The sequence below is a fragment of the Pleuronectes platessa genome, chromosome 22, assembly GCF_947347685.1.
Source record: "Pleuronectes platessa chromosome 22, fPlePla1.1, whole genome shotgun sequence".
NCBI classification, from domain to species: domain Eukaryota; kingdom Metazoa; phylum Chordata; class Actinopteri; order Pleuronectiformes; family Pleuronectidae; genus Pleuronectes; species Pleuronectes platessa.
Window position 1 is genome coordinate 754,912 of NC_070647.1, and position 20,452 is coordinate 775,363.

At 41.9% G+C, this 20,452-nt stretch overlaps 2 protein-coding genes across 14 annotated transcripts in view; one reads left to right on the forward strand and one right to left on the reverse strand.

The window, feature by feature from the left end:
• The window catches only part of ipo8 (importin 8), an 88,252-nt gene extending 85,095 nt beyond the window's left edge, over nucleotides 1-3,157 (reverse strand). For 5 of the 8 annotated variants that reach the window (XR_008333793.1, XM_053414582.1, XM_053414580.1 and 2 more), the window contains exons 1-2: nucleotides 2,935-3,084; nucleotides 744-846 (exon numbers count right to left, since the gene is read on the reverse strand). Coding sequence is in view for 7 of the 8 variants with exons in the window: in XM_053414582.1 (XP_053270557.1) it covers nucleotides 744-846; nucleotides 2,935-2,948 (117 nt within the window). In the remaining variant the exon portion in view is untranslated. Of the gene's footprint in view, nucleotides 1-743; nucleotides 847-2,934 lie in introns of all 8 variants that reach the window. The other 3 variants (XM_053414584.1, XM_053414583.1, XM_053414581.1) reach the window with 1 other exon arrangement.
• Nucleotides 3,158-8,401: 5,244 nt separating this feature from the next.
• Nucleotides 8,402-20,452, forward strand: part of tmtc1 (transmembrane O-mannosyltransferase targeting cadherins 1) — a 99,179-nt gene continuing 87,128 nt past the window's right edge. For all 6 annotated transcript variants that reach the window (XM_053415271.1, XM_053415270.1, XM_053415274.1 and 3 more), the window contains exon 1: nucleotides 8,402-8,828. In XM_053415271.1, the coding sequence (XP_053271246.1) occupies nucleotides 8,485-8,828 (344 nt within the window). In that variant the 5' untranslated portion in view covers nucleotides 8,402-8,484. The remainder of the gene's footprint in view (nucleotides 8,829-20,452) is intronic.

Genomic DNA, 20,452 nt, shown 5'->3' on the forward strand with positions numbered 1-20,452 from the left:
CAACATACTCAAACTTACAACTGATGGTGAGACAAGATACTATAATTTACAGTCCCTTAACCACAGCAGACTTAACATTTTAATAGAGATTTAATCTTTGATATTTCCTTGCAGGATATGTTTTCCACTTCAGTCGGCAAAACTTAATACTATCAGACCCCATATCATGATTGAGGGACTGCTGCAGTAGTAGAATGTGGAATAATCAGATATGTTGGAACTTTTCTGACACGCCGATCAGTTGGTTAGAGTTAATGAGGTAGCCTTTCCTACTATTACCAGACTAATGTTGACTGTTTATGATTATAATGAACTGTGGGAAGGTTTTCCTGGATCCTGTGTTTAAATATGCACTACATCAGATGTTCTGTGTGCCAGGAACACCAAGAATATAGCATTTTCATAGTACTTCAAGCCAGAGAGAACATCTATGTTGGAAAATGGATCCACATACTGTTCCCTATGAAGATGAGAGACAGCAAAAAGAAAGAGGCCACAGTGTAAGCATGCTTCCAAGGTATCTACATGACTACCAAACTGAACTGTATAGCAGGGCCCACCAAAACAGTAGCAGTGCGCTGAACCTGTTTCAGAGATTTCAGATACTGTTTTATTAAGACAGGAAATATAACAAGGGTATGGTTCAGGAATTGATGGGAAGAGTTGAACAATATTAACAAAGTTATTGAGGAGACTCAGATGGAGAGGGTTATATACAGTCCCGGGAACAAGCACCATCTGACCTCGACCTCTGCCTGCTCCCTCTCTTCCATGTTCTCTGCCACTCCAGAAAGCGTAAATTCAGAGGAACTGAAACTGAACCCCTCAAATTTCAAAGCTGAGGTCCTGCACAGATAAAAGTGAGCTATTAGAGTTGGTAGGGTAGAAATAAAGAAAGAAAAATAGAGTTTCCTTCATGTTAAAGGATGTTAATTTTAACGTTAACTTTTAATTCAAATGGGAGCGTACAGTCTGGAGAAAATTATATTATATTAATACAAGCAACAAGGTTCACATGTATGATTTTGCAACACAGGATTGTATACTGAAATTGTAGTTGTTCCTTTAAGCTCCTTGCAAAACAATTTAAATGGATGACCGTAAATAAAATCATCAAAAAATAAATGTTTTGTGGTATCATAGATAGGTTAAATTGAAAAGCTTAAAAGCCTGAGGTCATAAGCTTTTCTCTAGTCTGTTGTATTTCTTGCTAGAAAGCGACAGTTGGCTTAAAACACAACACTTTATGTCGGCCTTGCAACTGATCTATAAACGCTGTTTGCTTGGTGAATACATAACATTATGATGGAATGTTGCTTACTTTGGCTTTTACAATAAAATTGCTATTCCAAAGCTGCTACATAATGAAGATTTACATGAAACCAAAGTGAACGTTACTAAAACAAAATAATCATGTTTTCATATCATACATAAACAAAAATATATATTGTGGAGGTGCATGTGTCAGTATACTATAAATTGCCCGAGTGAGACGCTTCCGAGTTATTGCCTGCAGCCTAATCTCCTAGTATGATGTCCGTAGAATCAAGGAGAAGTTTATATGTGAACACAGTGGGTATTCGCCGCGTGCGAGTGAGGAGACAAAAATGAAAACTAAAATAGAACAAATACCTCCCAGTGGAAAGTGGTGTCACACACGTAGAAAACAAGATAGTTTGTGGTGATAAGAGCTGACGACGGTATCGGGATGTGGTAAACATCAGCCGCAACGTTAATACCTTACTAAACTGCGTAGCCAATTGTCCGGGTTTCACCTATACACTTACATACAGTTGCACAGACCAACAAATACTCCGCTGACGTCGATTTGTTAGACATTACAGCCACAATATCAACACTGTTTACCACAAAATGATCAATCATTTTGTTAAATGAGTAAAATCTTTCTTCATAGCTGCGCGCATTCATTAATTAATTCAGCTCATTATCGAAAAACCATACGCACATACAGCCAAACGTCTGTGAAGTGCGACTCAAGCTTTCTTTTTCCTGACCTGGGCAAATCTGCGCTTCTGATATTGAACTAGTCTCTCTCTCTCATCTCCTCTGGGGTCGAGTCGGATTCACAGAGGGAGAAACCCATAACCCTTTTTATGAAGTCTATGGGAGAAACGGAAAGTGAAGTGGGTATGATGGGGAAACTCGTTAAGTTGAACGAGCAGTTGATTTGTACCGTGTCATATTCTCATCACGTTATTAGGACCTGAGCAGTACTGAAGTTTACTTTGTGTTTGTTTGATATGCTCCAGACTTCATGAAACACGCAAACACAAAGGCAAGAGCAAGCTCGCACGCACTTTTTTTGATAACTGAGCCAGAGTCCATTTTAGTTATTGTTCTGGTTGTGTGTGGTTTATTTTATTAATGTTTTATGTAAATTCGACATTTTAATATTTTTGATTCTAATTGAGAACAGTCGAGAACATGTTTAATAGCTGTATTACTGCATTCTAAAATGCCCGGCTGTTCACACGGAACGCGCATTTCTCAGCGCCTGTCAGCAAACGATTCTGCCTTCTCCGCTTGTTGTTCTTTGTAAACCTTCCGTTCAAGGTACTGGTTTGGGGGTAAATGATGATGGTCTTCATAGCAGCCCCCCAGCCCCCCCCCCCCCCCCCGGAAGCGTGTGTGCGTTGACGGGATTAAGACTAGATATCACTGATGGATCACGATTGCAGTCAGAACTGACTCGTATTAGATTGCAAGGCAGATGAGTCAGAGTGAGGAACTGGTGATCCCAGGCCTAGCGAAAACTGTTGAGAAGTCATGCCGATTCACCAGGCCGTAGTAGAGCTCGATTCACCCAAACACGGCCTAAGCTCCTCCGATAACACTGACATAATTTCTGAACCAAACTGGTACGCGGTGCATCCTCTGAAAACCACAGACAAAAAACTATTGCAGCTAACCCACCTGATTGAGTTCATTTTCCGCCGCTATTCTCAGATTAGGGTCGATAGTCCCTTTGAGAGCCTGCATTATCCGGTTAGGATCCATCCTACGGTTTCCTCAGTGTTTTGCTATCTCATTTATGTACCGCGAGCTCACGTTTGCGTCCTCGATTTAGCCAAGCGTGTGAGTCTGCACCTAATGTGGCTACCACAATTACAAATACGACTTCCGGCTACAGCATTCAAAATAAAATCCTTTCCTCTTCTTCTTTCATGTTTATGGCGGTTGGCAAACAAAGCTATGTTCCATTACCGCCATCAACTGGTATGGAGTGTGGATAGGGACCCTAAATAAATTAACTTGTTATAAAAAACTTAAATATATTTATATGGCAGTATTTTTGTTTCAGTATCTCAGCAGAACAAACTTGATAGAGATTAAATCTTTCAATTTGTATTTCCATTTATGTTCCATAATGGATAAATAAATAAAATAAAGTTAAACTTTATTTTGCTTTTTTATTTCCTCTCGACGGGTTCTACTCGTGTTTCTTACCATACCTACTTTTCTTTGAATTCTGTAAAACCACCTTCCTTTTTTCTCTCCCATTGCTATCGCCACCTTTCTGTTAACCTTTGGCCCATGACAATATTCCCCATGGGACAATAAAGTACATTTGACTTGATTTGATTTGAACCTATGCATAATTGTCGTCTTCATTTCCATTTTACCGAAGGATAGTGTGACATCAACGTGATTATTATTTTGGCTTCCTTTGCACATTTGTCAGCTATTTACTTTTCTTTTGATTCCTACTTGTGCTGGTATCCATCCAAGTGTTGTACTTTGTCCACTCATTTGAATTAAATCAACTGGTGTGCTGTCTGAATGGCTGTGCTTCAAGCTGGTTAACAATGAACTGGAATAAGAACATATTACTGTCCTCATAGGTCTCAGCCCTTCAACCCACTGCAATGCTCCAGCGCCTCCCCAGTATACACTGATAATCCATCACTGATTCTTTTGAGAATTTTTATGTTGAAATCTGAAACCATGAATAAAATAGCAATTTTTTTAACCGAGTTCTTTGAAGCGTATAGATCAGGACATAGCTCTATATCAGTATAACCTGTGGGTGTAAACTAAATTCCTTATCTTAAATCTTTTAACCAAGCAATGTGAGTCTACAACAGAGTCGGGAATTATCCACAAGTGTGTTTTAGTGGTACTTTTGGACTAATGTTTTTTTTCCAGTTAGTTCTTTTGCTTTCTATTCAATAGTCCATCCAAAACCTTTTGTTTCTCTCCTCTCCTTTTCCCGACATGGCTTTAATGTCTCTTGTGTTGTATGACCTCCATTATGTCCTTTTACACTAATCCAGTCATTCAGAGATAGCTGTTAACTTCTTAATTCAAGTGGCATTTCTAAAATTTCAACTTGTAGTGCTGATGTTGGGCTTGTCCTAATGTCACCTAACTATAGTCTCAAGGCCTGATACTGATTTTTCTCTAACTTCATGAGGGATGTTGCTACCGATCCGAATGCTACACACCCATAATAAAATACTGATCTTATCAATTCAATATAAATGGTTTAATTGCTTTTTTTTCCTGCGCAGTTCGATCCCCAGTCTGACCCATCTGCATGCCGAAGTGTCCTTGGGCAAGATGCTGAACCCCGAATGGCCCCCCATAGAATAACTAAGTGCTGTGAATAGATGCACTGTATGAATGTGTGTGTGAATGGGTGAATGTAAAACTGTACTGTAAAGCGCTTTGAGTGGTCATCAAGACTAGAAAAGCGCTATATAAATACAAAGCCATTTACCATTTACCATTTACTTGTAGTCTTCTAGTTTTACGGTGTTTTCTACGGCGCCTCGATGTGATGTTTAAATAAAGAGCCGTGAAGCATCAGTTTGAAACTCTCGTCATGCTTTGCCAGCCAGGGGCTGTTACAGTATCATTGCGCCACCAAGGTCCTGCGACGTCAGATCAGAAGCAACTAAAGTAGGCCTATCTTGTCTTCTTGTTTACAAGTGCTCATTTTTCACAAAAGAGAGTAACGCGAGTAACGAACTCATTTATATTTCTGTAATTGTAACTGCGTTACTTGATTTAAAAAAATACTTTGTTATATGCTCGTTACCGCTAAAAGTAGTGGAATTACAGTAACACGTTACTTTGTTACTTTACTTTGTAACGTGTTACTCCCAACACTGGTTGAAAGTGAACCATATGAAATCCCGTTTGGATTTTGCCAGAAGCCATGTGGGAGACACAGCAAACATTTTGAAGAAGGTGCTCTGGTCAGATGAGATCAAAATTGAACTTTTGGCCTCAATGCAAAACGCTATGTGTGGCGGAAACCAAAGGGGGGTTAATACTTATGCCAGGCACTGTATATAGGCTAGGAAGCACTGTGTAGCCGATATAAAAAAAACTGTGTCTGTTGAGCAATAGAGAGAGATCCAGACTTAGTGTCTTCCTCATACCAGAGCTCATTTATTTCTAAGCATTGAATCATCTCTAATCAACTCTCCCTGGTTCACCTGGAGTTTCTCTGATGAGCTACCTCCACAGGTGCCACCCCATACTCAAATACACAACCATACTGACAATAGACATTATAAAACATTATATTTAAGAAGAAAAATAATACGAACGTAACATATTCTACAAACATAACCCCAAAATTTGTCTAACTCAAAATACATATACAAAAAGTATACAACTCAAAACACACATTTACTTTTCCTTCCCTTCCTACAGAAACTCATATATAAACTATTACATATAAGCAAATGGTCATTCAACATTTGCATGCCGAAGTGTCCAAATTTACCCCTCATAGAAAAAAGAAAGTGCTGCCTATATATGCAATGTATGAATGTGTGTCTGATTGGCTAAGCAGTCAACAAGACTGGAAAAGTACTATATACATACAGACCATTTACTAATAGCATAACATACACTCAATCTTCCTACAGCAATCACATGCACTACCCTTATACACACACTTGCACTTTAAAACGGCTTACAACAAGATGGCTCAGTTGGCGAGTGACCGGATATGTGAACTAGCTTGAATTTACTAACTTTTCAGTCACAATTCAGTTGAGACTCACATTTAGAACACAGTTCCAAATGTTGTTGCTTGTCTCCCTGGTGGATCCAAGCACTAGACTGCTATCTACTGACGTAGAAATGAATTACCTAAGTGTGAAGTATATTTATGTAAGAATACTAGATTAATTCAATTATTTAAAAAAAAATGGGCGGGGGGGGGTGTCTGTTTAAATAAAAACTTATCATATAGGCTTTCTCCTATTACACCAAGAACTTCTTTGAAAAGTTTTGAAGAATTTATACTGTCAAGACCAGTAAAAAGAAGGAGCTGCGGTGTTTTCAAAGGGGATGGATAGACCTGGATAGAATTATTCCAGCTCTTATATCAAGTACTTTGTCTTTGTAAAGATTTAAGAAAGAAGAAGGTGGAAGTGAACGTGGTGATTTTAGTAGAGTAAAAAGAACCCTTTAGTGTGACCAAAGGCTTACGCTTTTTAACTGTCAATGGAGAAACAGAGTCAAGGTGGTGGCTAAAACTGTACTGTTAAATAAAGAAAAGTTATACTGTGTTTGCAGAAAAAGGTGCAGCCTTGCTGCTGACAGCAATTGGGAACTCACTATAGGCTTATGCAAGCCTAAAGGCGCTGGTGGAATTAAACATGCTGAAATGCAGAAAATTCAGATTGAGTTCAGATTGAAAATGATTACTCAGTGATCAGACAGGTGAAAAACGTATTCTACTGGGTTGGAGATTAAGAGCCCTGAAGGTAGGGCCTTTCACAGATTGGCTTCAGTGGAATTACAGTGCATTTAATTGTGTTGTGCATTTAAGACATTTTGCTGTCTGCTTTGAGGCAAATAGGAATGTAATTTAGAGGTTGAGTAGTTGGGTTTGAATGCAGTCCCGTGTCAGAAGCCAGTTCCTATCTGTTACAGCCAGTCTGCACAGGGGAGCCTTTGAGACAGGGAGTTTTGGGGATATGGTTGGTGACATACAGGAGAAACTGTACGTTGTTACAGGGTTGCAGTCCGGCATGTAGATATAGCGTACAGTCTCTTATTGTTGGTATTATGGACCACATAGAATATATTATCTGTTAAAACTAAATAAATACATACCACAAATTAAACAGATGTAGGTATACATGTATGTTTTTTAATTTATTTATGCATTTACTAATGTAGTTCAGCATATTAGTATAGATTCAGATGGATAAATGGTAATGGCGAACTAACTGACAACATGGTGGTCAACAAACAGCATATGTAATAGATGTAGCGATTCCAAGAAACAGCAACATCAATCAGACCGAAGATGACACTAAACAAATAACAAGGGTAAGAGAGAGGCTGGAGAAGATTCGGAATGTGACAGCAACAATCGTGCCAGTGGTAATTGCAGTACTGTAACCTCCAAACTGGGTGAGTGGCTCGAGTGGATTCCAGGAAACTACATCTGAGGTCTCTGTCTACAAGCGAACAGTCCTAGGAACAGGTAAGATACTGCCAAGATCCTCGGGCTCCAAGGCCCATATGGCAGATGACTGAAACTTGGAGGTGGAAACTTATTTTTATTTTACTCAGTAATATATTTATTTCAGTTTTTATTATATTATATGTGCAAGGGTGCATTAAATATCTACTGCTGATGTTTTTGTCCACATGAAGAGGCAGCGTCCTGCTGCGCATGCTCTGAATGCGAGTTCACTTTGCCGCATTCAGGTGCTTTCATAAACTCGTAAATCCAAATCTCATAGTTCAACAATGCCATTTGTCCATCATTCATAATTGGAAATCCAAATTCTAAGATCCTCTACCATTCACCTTTCCCACATAAAATACATGGGGATTTTTATGAAATGAAAATGTAATTAGATTTTCCAATCCCAGTATTTTCCTCATTTTGGAGAACCTCTTGTGGCTGTTCTTTTAATTGAAAAGTAATTTCGATGCTATTGTGTAATAAAATATATTTTTTTTACGTCAGTATGTTTGTGCTAAAATGAACAATAATAAACAATTAGTAAAACTTCCTACGCAAATCTGTGCGGAGGTAGAACATTTAAAAGCTTTAAAAGTACCGACCATTTGAAAGCTGGACAACTAAGAACATTGATTTTAGATTTGTTTTGTGAAATGACATTTCAAGGTAATGAATTAACTTTCACGCACAATAGTTTTTTATTTTGAGACCAAGAAAATTGTTATGTTAATAAAAATCAATTATACCAATCGTCCATATATATCAAATTATATTTAAACTGAAGTAAATTCACATTATATAATTATAATATGAAATCAAATACAGAAATTATGATTTAGCATTAAATGGAAAACATTACAGGTATAACGTTAGACTTGACATGAGTCCGACGTTCCACCACATACATGAAGGCAGCACAATGCATCAACACAACAGTCGATGATCCACGCAGTTCCCTCTGTCCACAGCACATACAGTTGCTACCTGCTGGGCGGAGTTGACTTAAACACCGATGCTACATGCTTCACCCTCTGTCCAGCCGAGCTGCAGGAGAGGCCATGCACGACTTGACAGCACCGGAACCGCAGAAGAGAGGCCGCCGGCAACCGCGGGTGACCGTGCAACCAGAGGCTATGAGTGTTGCAGGTCGCTATGTTGTGTTGACAGCCCTGTGTGTCCTGTGCTACTGCAACTCTCTCCACGGGGAGTTAGTGCACGACGATGTGTGGGCTATCATCAACAACCCGGACGTCAGACCGGGCTCAAGCCTAATAAACATCTTCAGCAACGACTTCTGGGGCAAAATGATGGCGGACAATACGAGCCACAAGTCCTACAGACCGCTCTGCATCCTCTCCTTCAAGTAAGTGGACGCTCTTTTCATCCACCTTGAACCTCCAAAAATGGTAGTGTAACCGTACTGTTAATTATATTTAACTGAGGTGAGTAGAACCCTTACTAACCACGGTATGAATGCTATGTAAACATGCAGTTGACGCTGACGTCATACAGATTTTGCAGCCCTACACCCAATTTAAAACTGATTCAAGCTAAACATTCCTTAACATCACACCTGATTGGATTAATACAGTGTCACCACATTAGACAGAAATGCCGGGTCTAATTTTAGGCCAAAAAGCTGACGAAGCATTTCTTTACTCAAAACGAGCAAGTTCACGTGTTAATGAGATAGTTCACCCCAAAATGAAAAGTTACTCATTTTCTACTAACTACGATGCCGATGGAGGGGTGGGTGAAGTGTTTCATTCCACAACACATTTTCACAGTTTCAGGGATAAACAGTGTTGCAATACAATAGAAGTACATTTTGACCAATTGTTCAAATGTAAAAAACAACACAAAAAAAACATAAAATACCCCCATACTACTTCTGATGTGTCATCCAAGTGTCTATAAACCATTTAAATTCGACTCAAATCAGTGTGATGTTTTTAGTCGAGAGGTCCGCGACTGAAAGTAATGATGCTGAGGCGAATCACTCATGAGTTCAGTAAAGTTGGAAAGATATTCACAGATTCTGACTTCCCGGATCAATAAGTCATAAGCGAAACGTTGTTAAAGGACGAACGCTGCATAATCCCCACCGTAGTAATGTGGACAAATGGCTACAGGCCAATTATCGTCAATATAAGTCGTCCTCCGTGATTGACACAGAACATTTGTGTCTATGTAAAGCTTGCTGTGAAATGAGTGTGCAGGGACCTTCTACAAAGTGTAACAATGACAGAAAATGTTACAAAGATATTCAAAAACGTCACTATAATACTGTATATTCTCACCAAAATCACATCACATTTCTGGATCTCCTGCTGACTATGCTACAGTACTTTTTTGGGGAAATTTCTTTTGTTTTAATGGTCTTAAAGTTGTTTAAGAAAGTGTATTTGCCCCAACTACACGTCAAACACAAGGAGACCCTTGATGGTTATGCGAAACAACAGAAAATGTATTTCCCAATTTTGTTGAATTTTAATCAGAATCTCTTTAACATTGAAGCCATGTAAGAAGGTGCCATATTTGCTTTCCACAAACCAGAACCTAATTTGATTTAATATTTTCACGAAGTGACGTACAGAAATGACTCAGACACATAATCCATTTTATCCATCTAAATGACTTCTTCTTCTGAGAATGCTGAACATCTGGTGTAGGAGCCCTTCCCAGGGGTCTGTAGTTGAAAAGTTGGTTTCACGCTCAGGCACGTGCACAGATAGACCCTTAGTGGTGCTCAAGCACCAGCCCTTTTGCCCTGGATGAGAAAATTGCCCTTCTGCTGGAGCCCAATTTTTTCTTCATCCATCAATATTTAAGAATGAAAATTATTCTCTCTGTCATCAATTCCCCCCCAAATGTGTTTTGATATCTGACGGGCATTTATTTGACTTCTTGTGAGAATTTCACCCCGACATGCTCCGCGGTGCTCACAGCCCCCCCCCCCCCCCCCCCCTCCTCCTCCTTCTCATGCAGCGCTGAACGTCAAACGGCTGCAGCCACTTCTCCTCAGACCTGCACTGCCCGCAGCATCACACAAACAGGTAATGACGCTGTGTGTACTGTGTTGTCAGTTTTATAGAGATGATGTAAGTCACTCTTACGAACTCAGTCGAACCCAGTATTCCTCGATCCCTAAATAGCAATATCTTTATGACCTTTTTTAATGATAAAATTCTAACTATTAGAAATAAAATCAACCATCTCCTGCCCTCAATTGGCACTAAAGGCCAATGTATGCTTCTCCGTTTTGACGGACAAGGACAGATAGGACCGCCTTCTCTAACGTGGAACGCCCTCTCCGGGCCTCTCCGCGGCTCCTCGGAGAGCTTTTCGTGCAGCTCTCATTTTTCTAACTACACGTCGAAAATGGCGGAGAGCCCACGGAGAGCCCTTGGCTGTGATTGGTCCGCTAACGCCAGCATTTCGGGAGCTCAAACTTCCTGTTCCATTCCCTACATCACAATAAACCAAAATCACAACTACGACTCTATGATTAATGTGACAAGAGTGTTAAGCCAGCGGCGTTGTCCGGCTGATGGTGGCTGGTTAGAGTACTTACGGCATGTGTGTACGGTCACATACGGTTATAACGAACTTTCATAACGGGGCTAACCACCATGCTAACTGCGGTGGGAACAGCGCAAAAACCCGCTGACTTTAATCCCACTGCTGTCATGACACTGTTTCTCAAACACCGTCAGGTTAGAAGCAAACACTTGGTAGTAGTTAGTATCGGGTGTCCCTGCTGACTGTGTGTGGAAGCTGGGGGGAAGCTAGCTGCCTCCGTGTAGCTTCAAGCTGTTGCAGCTGTTGAATTAGCAACTCAGTTTGGAAACAAGACCGGGGAACCGCTGCGTTAAGACACGATAACATAAGCATTTTGACCCGCTGTGTGTCACTTTATTTCAGCAAAAACTGTCGCGTCATCAACATCCTTTTTCTGTTAGTTGCCATCGTTCACTGTGTGTGAGGAGCCGGGAGGACGTAAATAAACCAGCGTGGACTTCTTCTACATACGTCATGAGGTAGGCTTCTCTAAGCTCGACTTCCGTTGCGCCAAACAATTCACCGCTAGAACAGTTTCTAGCGGTGAATTGTTTTCACAACAAAAAGGCTCGTAGAACTATAAATCAAAAAGGGTCCGTCCGCTCCGTCCGTCCGTCAGTCCGCAACGGACTCGGAGAAGCGTACAGAGGCCTTAATACCCTCCCAACAACAGAGATCTCAGAAACGGCTGAGAATCCTACCCATGACTTAGACAGCTTCTCTCTGATCACCTGTGATCAGTTTACCAAAATAATCTCAGGTTCTAAACCAACAACCTGTATCTTAGATCCTATTCCTACAAAATTACTTAAATAAATTCTCCCCCTAATTGATAGTTCGTTACTTAACACAATCAATCTGTCATTATCATCAGGTTATGTACCACAGTCTTTTAAAATAGCAGTAATCAAACCCCTTCTCAAAAAAACCACCCTAGACCCAGAGGTTTTAGCCAATTACAGACCAATATCTAATCTCCCCTTCATGTCTAAAATCTAAGAAAAAGTGGTAGCCAATCAGCTGTGTGAGTTTCTCCAGGAAAATAATATATATGAAGACTTTCAGTCAGGGTTTAGAGCCAATCACAATACAGAGACAGCCTTGGCAAAAGTCACTAATGACCTTTTAATACCCTCAGATTAGGGCTGAACGATTAATTGCATTAGCGATAAAATCGCGATATGATAAAACGCGATTTTCGTATCGCAACGTGCGCGATTAAAACGTGCGAAAGAGAGTAGGGCACTGGGCTGCTGTCCTCACCCGCAGCAAGAATGCCGCGGGACCACAAAACTCCTCTGATCAAGAAGATAGCGAAGCAAGCCTGCATCACCTACAGGGTCCTAAAGTCTTCGGCCGACGTGGCGGACTCACAGAGCGAGCTCATCCCGCTGCTGACCGCAGTGCGGGCGGCGGACCTGAAAATCACTCCCCGGAAAGCAAGCCGTGCTCCGGGGCGGCGGGGCTCCAGAGCCACCCGGTCACCTACATGCACATCTGCGAGACGGTGGTGTTCAGCATGGGGGTGTTCCTGCTGAGGCCCGGCGCCTCCATACCGCTGCACGACCACCCGGACATGAACGGGAATCTATGGAGATGCTGATCCGCAAGCTGCCCTTCCAGCGCATCCAGCTGGCCAGCCGCATCCGTGGACACAGAGCTTAAGCTGCTGCTGCTCCACTGACTATAACAACGCCGCATTCCAACACTTATAAAAGGCAATTAAATGTGGAAGTAATCCAAGTATTCAGAATACGTTACTCAGATTAGTTAATGTAACGGAATACGTTACAGATTACATTTTTGGGCATGTATTCTGTATTCTGTAAAGGAATACGTTTTGAAAGTATCCTTCCCAACACTGGAAATGTTACTGTTAATTAGCATTAATGGAACCGCCATTAACTGGTTTAAATCGTATTTTTCTGATCGCTCCCAATACGTGCAAATTAATGATGAGTCATCTGTGCGCACCAAAGTTAACCATGATGTTCCACAGGGCTCTGTGCTCGGCCCAATTTTATTCTCATTATATATGCTTCCACTAGGAAACATTATCAGGACACACTTGGTAAATTTCCACTGCTATGCGGATGACACCCAGTTATACTTGTCAATAAAACCTGAACAAAGTAATCAATTAACTAAACTTCGAGCATGTCTCAAGGACATAAAAACCTGGATGACTCGCAATTTTCTCTTATTAAACTCAGACAAAACAGAGGTTATAATACTTGGCCCCAAACACCTTAGAGATACATTATCTAATGATATAGCTGCGCTAGACGACATTGCCCTTGCTTCCAACGAAACAGTCAGGAACTTGGGAGTGATCTTCGATCCTGATTTATCCTTTAATAGTCACTTAAAACAAATTTCTAGGACCGCCTTTTTCCACTTGCGTAATATCTCAAAAATCAGACATGTGTTACATCAAGACTGGACTATTGTTATTCATTTTTATCAGGCTCCAGCAGTAAGTCGTTAAAGACTCTACAGCTTGTCCAAAATGCTGCAGCACGTGTCCTGACGAGAACAAAGAAAAGAGAGCACATTTCTCCAGTATTAGCATCGCTACAATGGCTTTCGGTTAAATCTAGAATAGAATTTAAAATTCTCCTCCTCACCTTCAAGGCCCTTAATAATATAGCACCTTTTTACCTTAAAGAGCTGTTAGTACCTTATAAACCCACTAGAGCACTCCGCTCCCAGAATTCAGGCCTACTTGTCATCCCTAAAGTCTCTAAAAGTAGAGTAGGAGCCAGAGCTTTTAGCCATCAAGCCCCTCGGCTGTCGAATAATCTACCACTTTCAGTTCGGGAGGCAGATACCATCTGTTCATTTAAGAGTAGGCTCAAAACCTTCCTTTTTGATAAAGCTTATAGTTAGAGCTAATTAGTGCGGCAGAACGTAACTTGTTCTATTTTATGACACATGACACACGGAGCTTCTTTTTCCAGCTTTTCCTTCCACTTCTCCATCCCTATCTCCTTCCCCGGAATCCCTTTGCTTTATCACCCGCAGATCCAGGGCCTCTGTGGCCGCACCATGGATTGCGGTTTGTGGATCACGCACCGGGGGTCGCGGTGGTGGATCCTGTGTGGCGGATTCTGTGTCATGTGGGCTGATCGTGGTGTAGGGCTGTGCTCAAAAAATCGATATGGCGATATATCGTGACGTCGTCATGCCGATGCACGCATCGATGCAGATGCTACTGTATCGATACGGCATCAAATGCTTTGACGGCCGTCTTGAAAACGAAACTTCACCTATGGTGCAGTGCACAATAATGCCAAAGGGGGCAGCATAGGCAAAAACAGCACACGTCTCAACTCAAAACAAGCGAAGAAGAAACACCGGGAAAAACTGGCGGAGTTATTGCACGTGAAATGCTTTGCTGGCAGTCTGAATTTGTCCGCTCAACGTGCGCTCGAGACGCCCACTGCTTCTTACTTATTCTCCACTGAGGTGTGGAAGAATGCCAAGGAGCTGTGGACCTTGACTGAAGCGGACCTGGCCTGTGCTGAAGATGAGGCTAAAGCCCTGAAACCGCTAAAAGCTGCAACACTCGTAATGTCCGAAGAACATTATAGCCACGCTGCATGCCCAGATGTGCAACTGCGCTCATGTTCAAGCAACAGACTCGGCACTTACGAGGGAAAATAAAAACACCGTATCCGGGGATCTTGGGAGGAGATGCGTGAGCGACAGATCCTTTCTGTGCATTGCTTTTTTTTTTAATTGGGATTAGAATGATAATTATTTTATTTGACTTGATCTTTTAATGGCCAGAATTTTAAGTATTTTGAGTGTTGCGATCCCTAGGACTTTGCCTTTGCTGTTATATGGAATAATAAAGAACAACTGTTGTAGTCAATTCTGTGCAGGACATGGTCATTATTCAAAAGCAACGTGTATCGTGATAGTATCGTATCGTGGCCTCTGTATCGTGATACGTATCGTATCGTGAGGTTGTAGGCAATACCCAGCCCTATCGTGGTGCTGGTGGCGGACCCTGTGTCGCGTTGGCATTGGGTACGGGCGGTGGACCAGGACCGCAGTGGTGGCTCGTGGTGGGCGGCGGTGGACGGTGACTGAGGTCTGGAGTGGCGTCTGGTCTGGATGGTGGATCGTGGTCCTACTGGTTGCTGACCATGGACTGTGATTGCAGCGGGACTGCTTGGCATGTCATGTTGGGGTTGTCCTTCGGGATGTTTACCCTCATCAATGCTGCTAAAACTTTAATCTGGATGATGTTTTCCTACACATGGCATCTATTGCACTTCTGTCCGTCCTTGGAGAGGGATCCCTCAAATGTGGCTCTCTCTGAGGTTTCTACGTATTTTTACCCTGTTAAACGGGTGTTTAGTAGTTTTTCCTTACTCTTGCTGAGGGTTAAGGACAGAGGATGTCACACCCTGTTAAAGCCCTATGAGACGATTTGTATTTTGTGAATATGGGCTATACAAATAAAATTTGATTGATTGATTGATTGACTCTTGATTAGTTTGCACAATATTGATTTATTTCATTTACCAAATTTGCAGCATAATGCCAAGAAAAGAGAGACTAAAAAAGCAGAAGGACAGGGAACTGCAGCAAGCAGCTCAGGCTAGCAGCTCTGTATTATCTTGGATCAGGCCATCAACAAGTAAAACCAATCAGGGAGAATCAGTAACCCTTCCTGGTCCAGAGGAGCCCATCACAGATGAGGAGATGAGAGAAGAAAAGGGTGAAGTGACAGCACCTCCCTTTACATCACAGAAAGGGCATGTGGAGGAAAGAGCTGTTGATGAAAGTGAGGATGCAATTTCAACTAGGGCTACGTAGTAGCACTTGCGGGCCCGAGCACCCGCACGTTGAAGCCTGTTGCGGTCGGTGGAGAGAGCGATCAATGACCAAGCGCACATCATCGATCGAGCATGCACTTCTCCACGTTGCATGCGTTTTGCGCTCTGCGGCAGTAGGTTTGCCAGTAGGTGGCGCCATCACTATTATTACGCACAGACATCTATATATCTGTTCATGTAGGCGCTCTGATGTAGCGTGAGCAATTTTGTGTCAATCGGACAATGTTAACACAACTTAATATTCACACTGATCAGTAGGTGGCGCTATGACCCTGAACTAATATTTGTATGTGGAGCTGTTCAGATCAGTATTGTGATCATAGGTCAGTAGTTTGGAGCCGGTTGTATAATGCAGAGTGGATTAACAAAGTACTTCCTGTTTCCTGGCGAATCAGTAGGTGGCGCTATGACACTGAGGAAATATTGACACATAGAGCTGTTCAGGCTTGTACTCTTATCATGTGACAGAAGTTTGGTAGTGATAGGACAATGCACAGTGGACTTATGAAAACATTGTGTCCTTTGGCGAAGGATGATCCTTCGCCAAACATCAACGTTTACATGGTTTGAGGAAATGTCACAATTCTGACCTTGATTCAATGACTTGACTGAGCTCATTTGAGCTGTATATCTTAAAGCAGCCAGGAGCAGTTCATCAAAGTATAAAACATGTCACTTCATGTTGCCACCAGGGGGCGCTGTGATTTCAAGTCATAATTTATGTGTAGATGTCATCAAGCCGGAACTCTTGTCTTGCATGTCTAGTTTAGACTTGATTGGACCATGTATGTTCGAGATACAGATGCTCGTGTTTTGATGGCGTGTAACCAAACTTTAACGCCACGCCACGGTCACACGGTGTGAAGGGGAAAAAATCCCTTAATCAGTTTTTATCTCAATCTTGTTGTGATGACACTCATCTGAATTTGAAGTTGATCTGATGAAAGCTCTACGACAAGTAAATCAAAATAAAAATGTGGAATAGGGCTAAAATGGCCACTAAATCCAAAATGGCGGGCTTCCTGTTTAGTCTAGCATATCTATCCAAGAGACTTATTTGTTTGTTATGAAAAGACACATGCCCAAATCGATTTTTGTACATGTCGGCCAATCGTAGTGCCGGGGCTGCCTGTTAGGGGGCGCTAGTCAGTTATTTTGCCACGCCCATTCCTTAAAACCATATGAAAATCTTCAGGGGGGGGATGTTGTTGCAAACATTTAGTTTGAGTGAGATAGAACCATGAACACTGAAGTTAGAGCAATTTCGTGTTTCGCGGCGAGTTGATGAACTTTGATGCCACGCCATTAATATGGCGTTTGACGAAAAGTCACAGTTATCTTATGCCTTCATTATCAATGTCTTGAGACCCATTTGATACAGTTTGACATGGTTGAGGTCAGTGGATGAAGAGGAATACATCCAAGTGTAAGACAAGCAAAAAACAAGACATTTCCTGGTGCCACCAGGGGGCGCTGTGATTTTAAGTCATTATTTCTGTGTAGATGTCATCAGGCCGGGACTCTTCTCTTACATGTCTAGTTTGGACTTGATTGGACCATGTATGTTCGAGATACAGATGCTCGTGTTTTGATGGCGTGGAACCAAACTTTGACGACACGCCACGGTCACACGAAGTGACGAAAAAAAATTCCGTTGATCATTTTTTTTCTCAATCTTGTTGTGATGACACCCGTCTAATTTTTAAGTTGATCTGATGAAAGCTCTACGACAAGTACATTAAACTAAAAATGTGGAATTTGGCCAAAATGGCCACTAAATCCAAAATGGCGGGCTTCCTGTTGCATTTTTCATAATGCTCCAAGAGACTTTTTTCTATGATTAGTCACGTTACACCAGTGTCTCGATTTTGGTGAAAATCGCTTATGTGGAAACCTAGGGGCTGGTTCCAGGGGGCGCTGTTGAGCCATTTTGCCACGCCCATTTCCAAATACTCCAGAATACGTAAATTTTCACCACTCTCTAATTTACTGGAAAGTTTAAAAACTTTTTGAGCACGTTGAAGCCCTCAAAAAGCCAATTCATTGTTCGGAGAATAATAAGAACTAGGGCTACGTTGTAGCACTTGCGGGCCCGAGCACCCGCACGTTGAAGCCTGTTGCGGTCGGTGGAGAGAGCGATCGATGACCAAGCGCACATCATCGATCGAGCATGCACCTCTCCACGTTGCATGCGTTTTGCGCTCTGCGGCCATAGGTTTGCCAGTAGCTGGCGCCATCAGTATTATTACGCACAGACATATATATCTGTTCATGTAGGCGCTCTGATGTAGCGTGAGCAATTTTGTGTCAATTGGACAATGTTAACACAACTTAATTTTCACACTGATCAGTAGGTGGCGCTATGACCCTGATCTAATATTTATATGTGGAGCTGTTCAGATCAGTATTGTGATCATAGGTCAGTAGTTTGGAGCCGGTTGGATAATGCAGAGTGGATTAACAAAGTACTTCCTGTTTCCTGGCGAATCAGTAGGTGGCGCTATGACACTGAGGAAATATTGACACATAGAGCTGTTCAGGCTTGTACTCTTATCATGTGACAGAAGTTTGGTAGTGATAGGACAATGCACAGTGGGCTTATGAAAACATCGTGTCCTTTGGCGAAGGATGATCCTTCGCCGCACCTCAACGTTTAAATGGTTTGAGGAAATGTCACAATTCTGACCTTGATTCAATGACTTGACTGAGCTCATTTGAGCTGTATATCTTAAAGCAGCCAGGAGCAGTTCATCAAAGTATAAAACATGTCACTTCCTGTAGCCACCAGGGGGCGCTGTAATTTCAAGTCATAATTTCTGTGTAGATGTCATCAGGATGGCACCCTTGTCTTACATGTCTAGTTTGGACTCGATTGGACAATGTATGTCCGAGATACAGAACCTCGTGTTTTGATGGCGTTTAATCAAACTCAAGACGCCACGCCACGGTCACACGGTGTGACGAAAGGTCAATCTCTTAATCACTTTTTATCTCCATCTTGTTGTGATGGCACTGATCTTAATTTGAAGTTAATCTGATGAAAGCCCTGGGACAAGTGCATCAAGTAAAAATGTGGAATATGGAAAAAAAATGGCCACTTAATCCAAAATGGCGGCCTCCCTGTTTGGTCAAGCATACCTATCCAAGATATTTTTTTGTTTGTTATGAAACGACACATGTCCCGATAGATTTGTATAAATGTCGGCCATCGTAGTGCCGGGGTTGCCCTATAGGGGGCGCTGGTCAGTTTTTTTGCCACGCCCATTTCTTAAAACCATATGAATATCTTCAGGGGGGGGCTGTTGTTACACACATGTAGTTTGAGAGAGATAGAATCATGAACACTGAAGTTACAGCAATTTCGTGTTTCACGGCGAGTTGATGAACTTTAATGCCACGCCATTCATATGGCGTTTGACGAAAAGTCACGGTAATCTTATGTCTTCATTGTCAATGTCTTGGGACCCATTTGATACAGTTTGACATGGTTGAGGTCAGTGGATGAGGAGAAATTCATCCAAGTGTAAGACAAGCAAAAAACAAGACATTTCCTGTTGCCACCAGGGGGCGCTGCGGTTTTAAGTCATCATTTATGCATAGATGTCATCAGGCGGGGACTATTGTCTTACATGTCTAGTTTGGACTTGATTGGAACATGTATGTCCGAGATACAGATGCCCGTGTTTTGATGGCGTGTAACCAATTTTTAACGCCATGCCACGGTCACACGGTGTGATAAAAAAAAAATCCCTCAATCATTTTTTATCTCCATCTTGTTGTGATGACACTCATCTGAATTTGAAGTTGATCTGATGAAAGCCCTGGGACAAGTACATAAAAGTAAAAATGTGGGATATTGCCAAAATGGCCACTAAAAGCAAAATGGCGGACTTCCTGTTGCGTTTTTCATAATGCTCCATGAGACTTTTTTTCATGACTGGTCACGATACACCTATATCCAGATTTTGATGAAAATCCGTTATGTGGAAACCTAGGGGCTGGTTCCAGGGGGCGCTGTAGAGCCATTTTGCCACGCCCAATTCCAATTACTCCAGAATACTAAAATATCCGCAGACCTTGAATTTCCTGCAAAGTTTCATAACTTTTTGAGCATGTCTAGACCCTGAAAAAGCCCCCCAAAGGGAAATAATAATAATAATAATAATAATAATAATAATAATAATAATAATAATAATAAAAATCCTTACAGATTCAATAGGGCCTCTCACCATTCGGTGCTCGGGCCCTAACTAGGGCTACGTTGTAGCACTTGCGGGCCCGAGCACCCGCACGTTGAAGCCTGTTGCGGTCGGTGGAGAGAGCGATCGATGACCAAGCGCACATCATCGATCGAGCATGCACTTCTCCACGTTAAATGCGTTTTGCGCTCTGCGGCAGTAGGTTTGCCAGTAGGTGGCGCCATCACTATTATTACGCACAGACATATATATCTGTTCATGTAGGCGCTCTGATACAGCGTGAGCAATTTTGTGTCAATCGGACAATGTTAACACAACTTAATTTTCACACTGATCAGTAGGTGGCGCTCTGACCCTGAACTAATATTTATATGTGG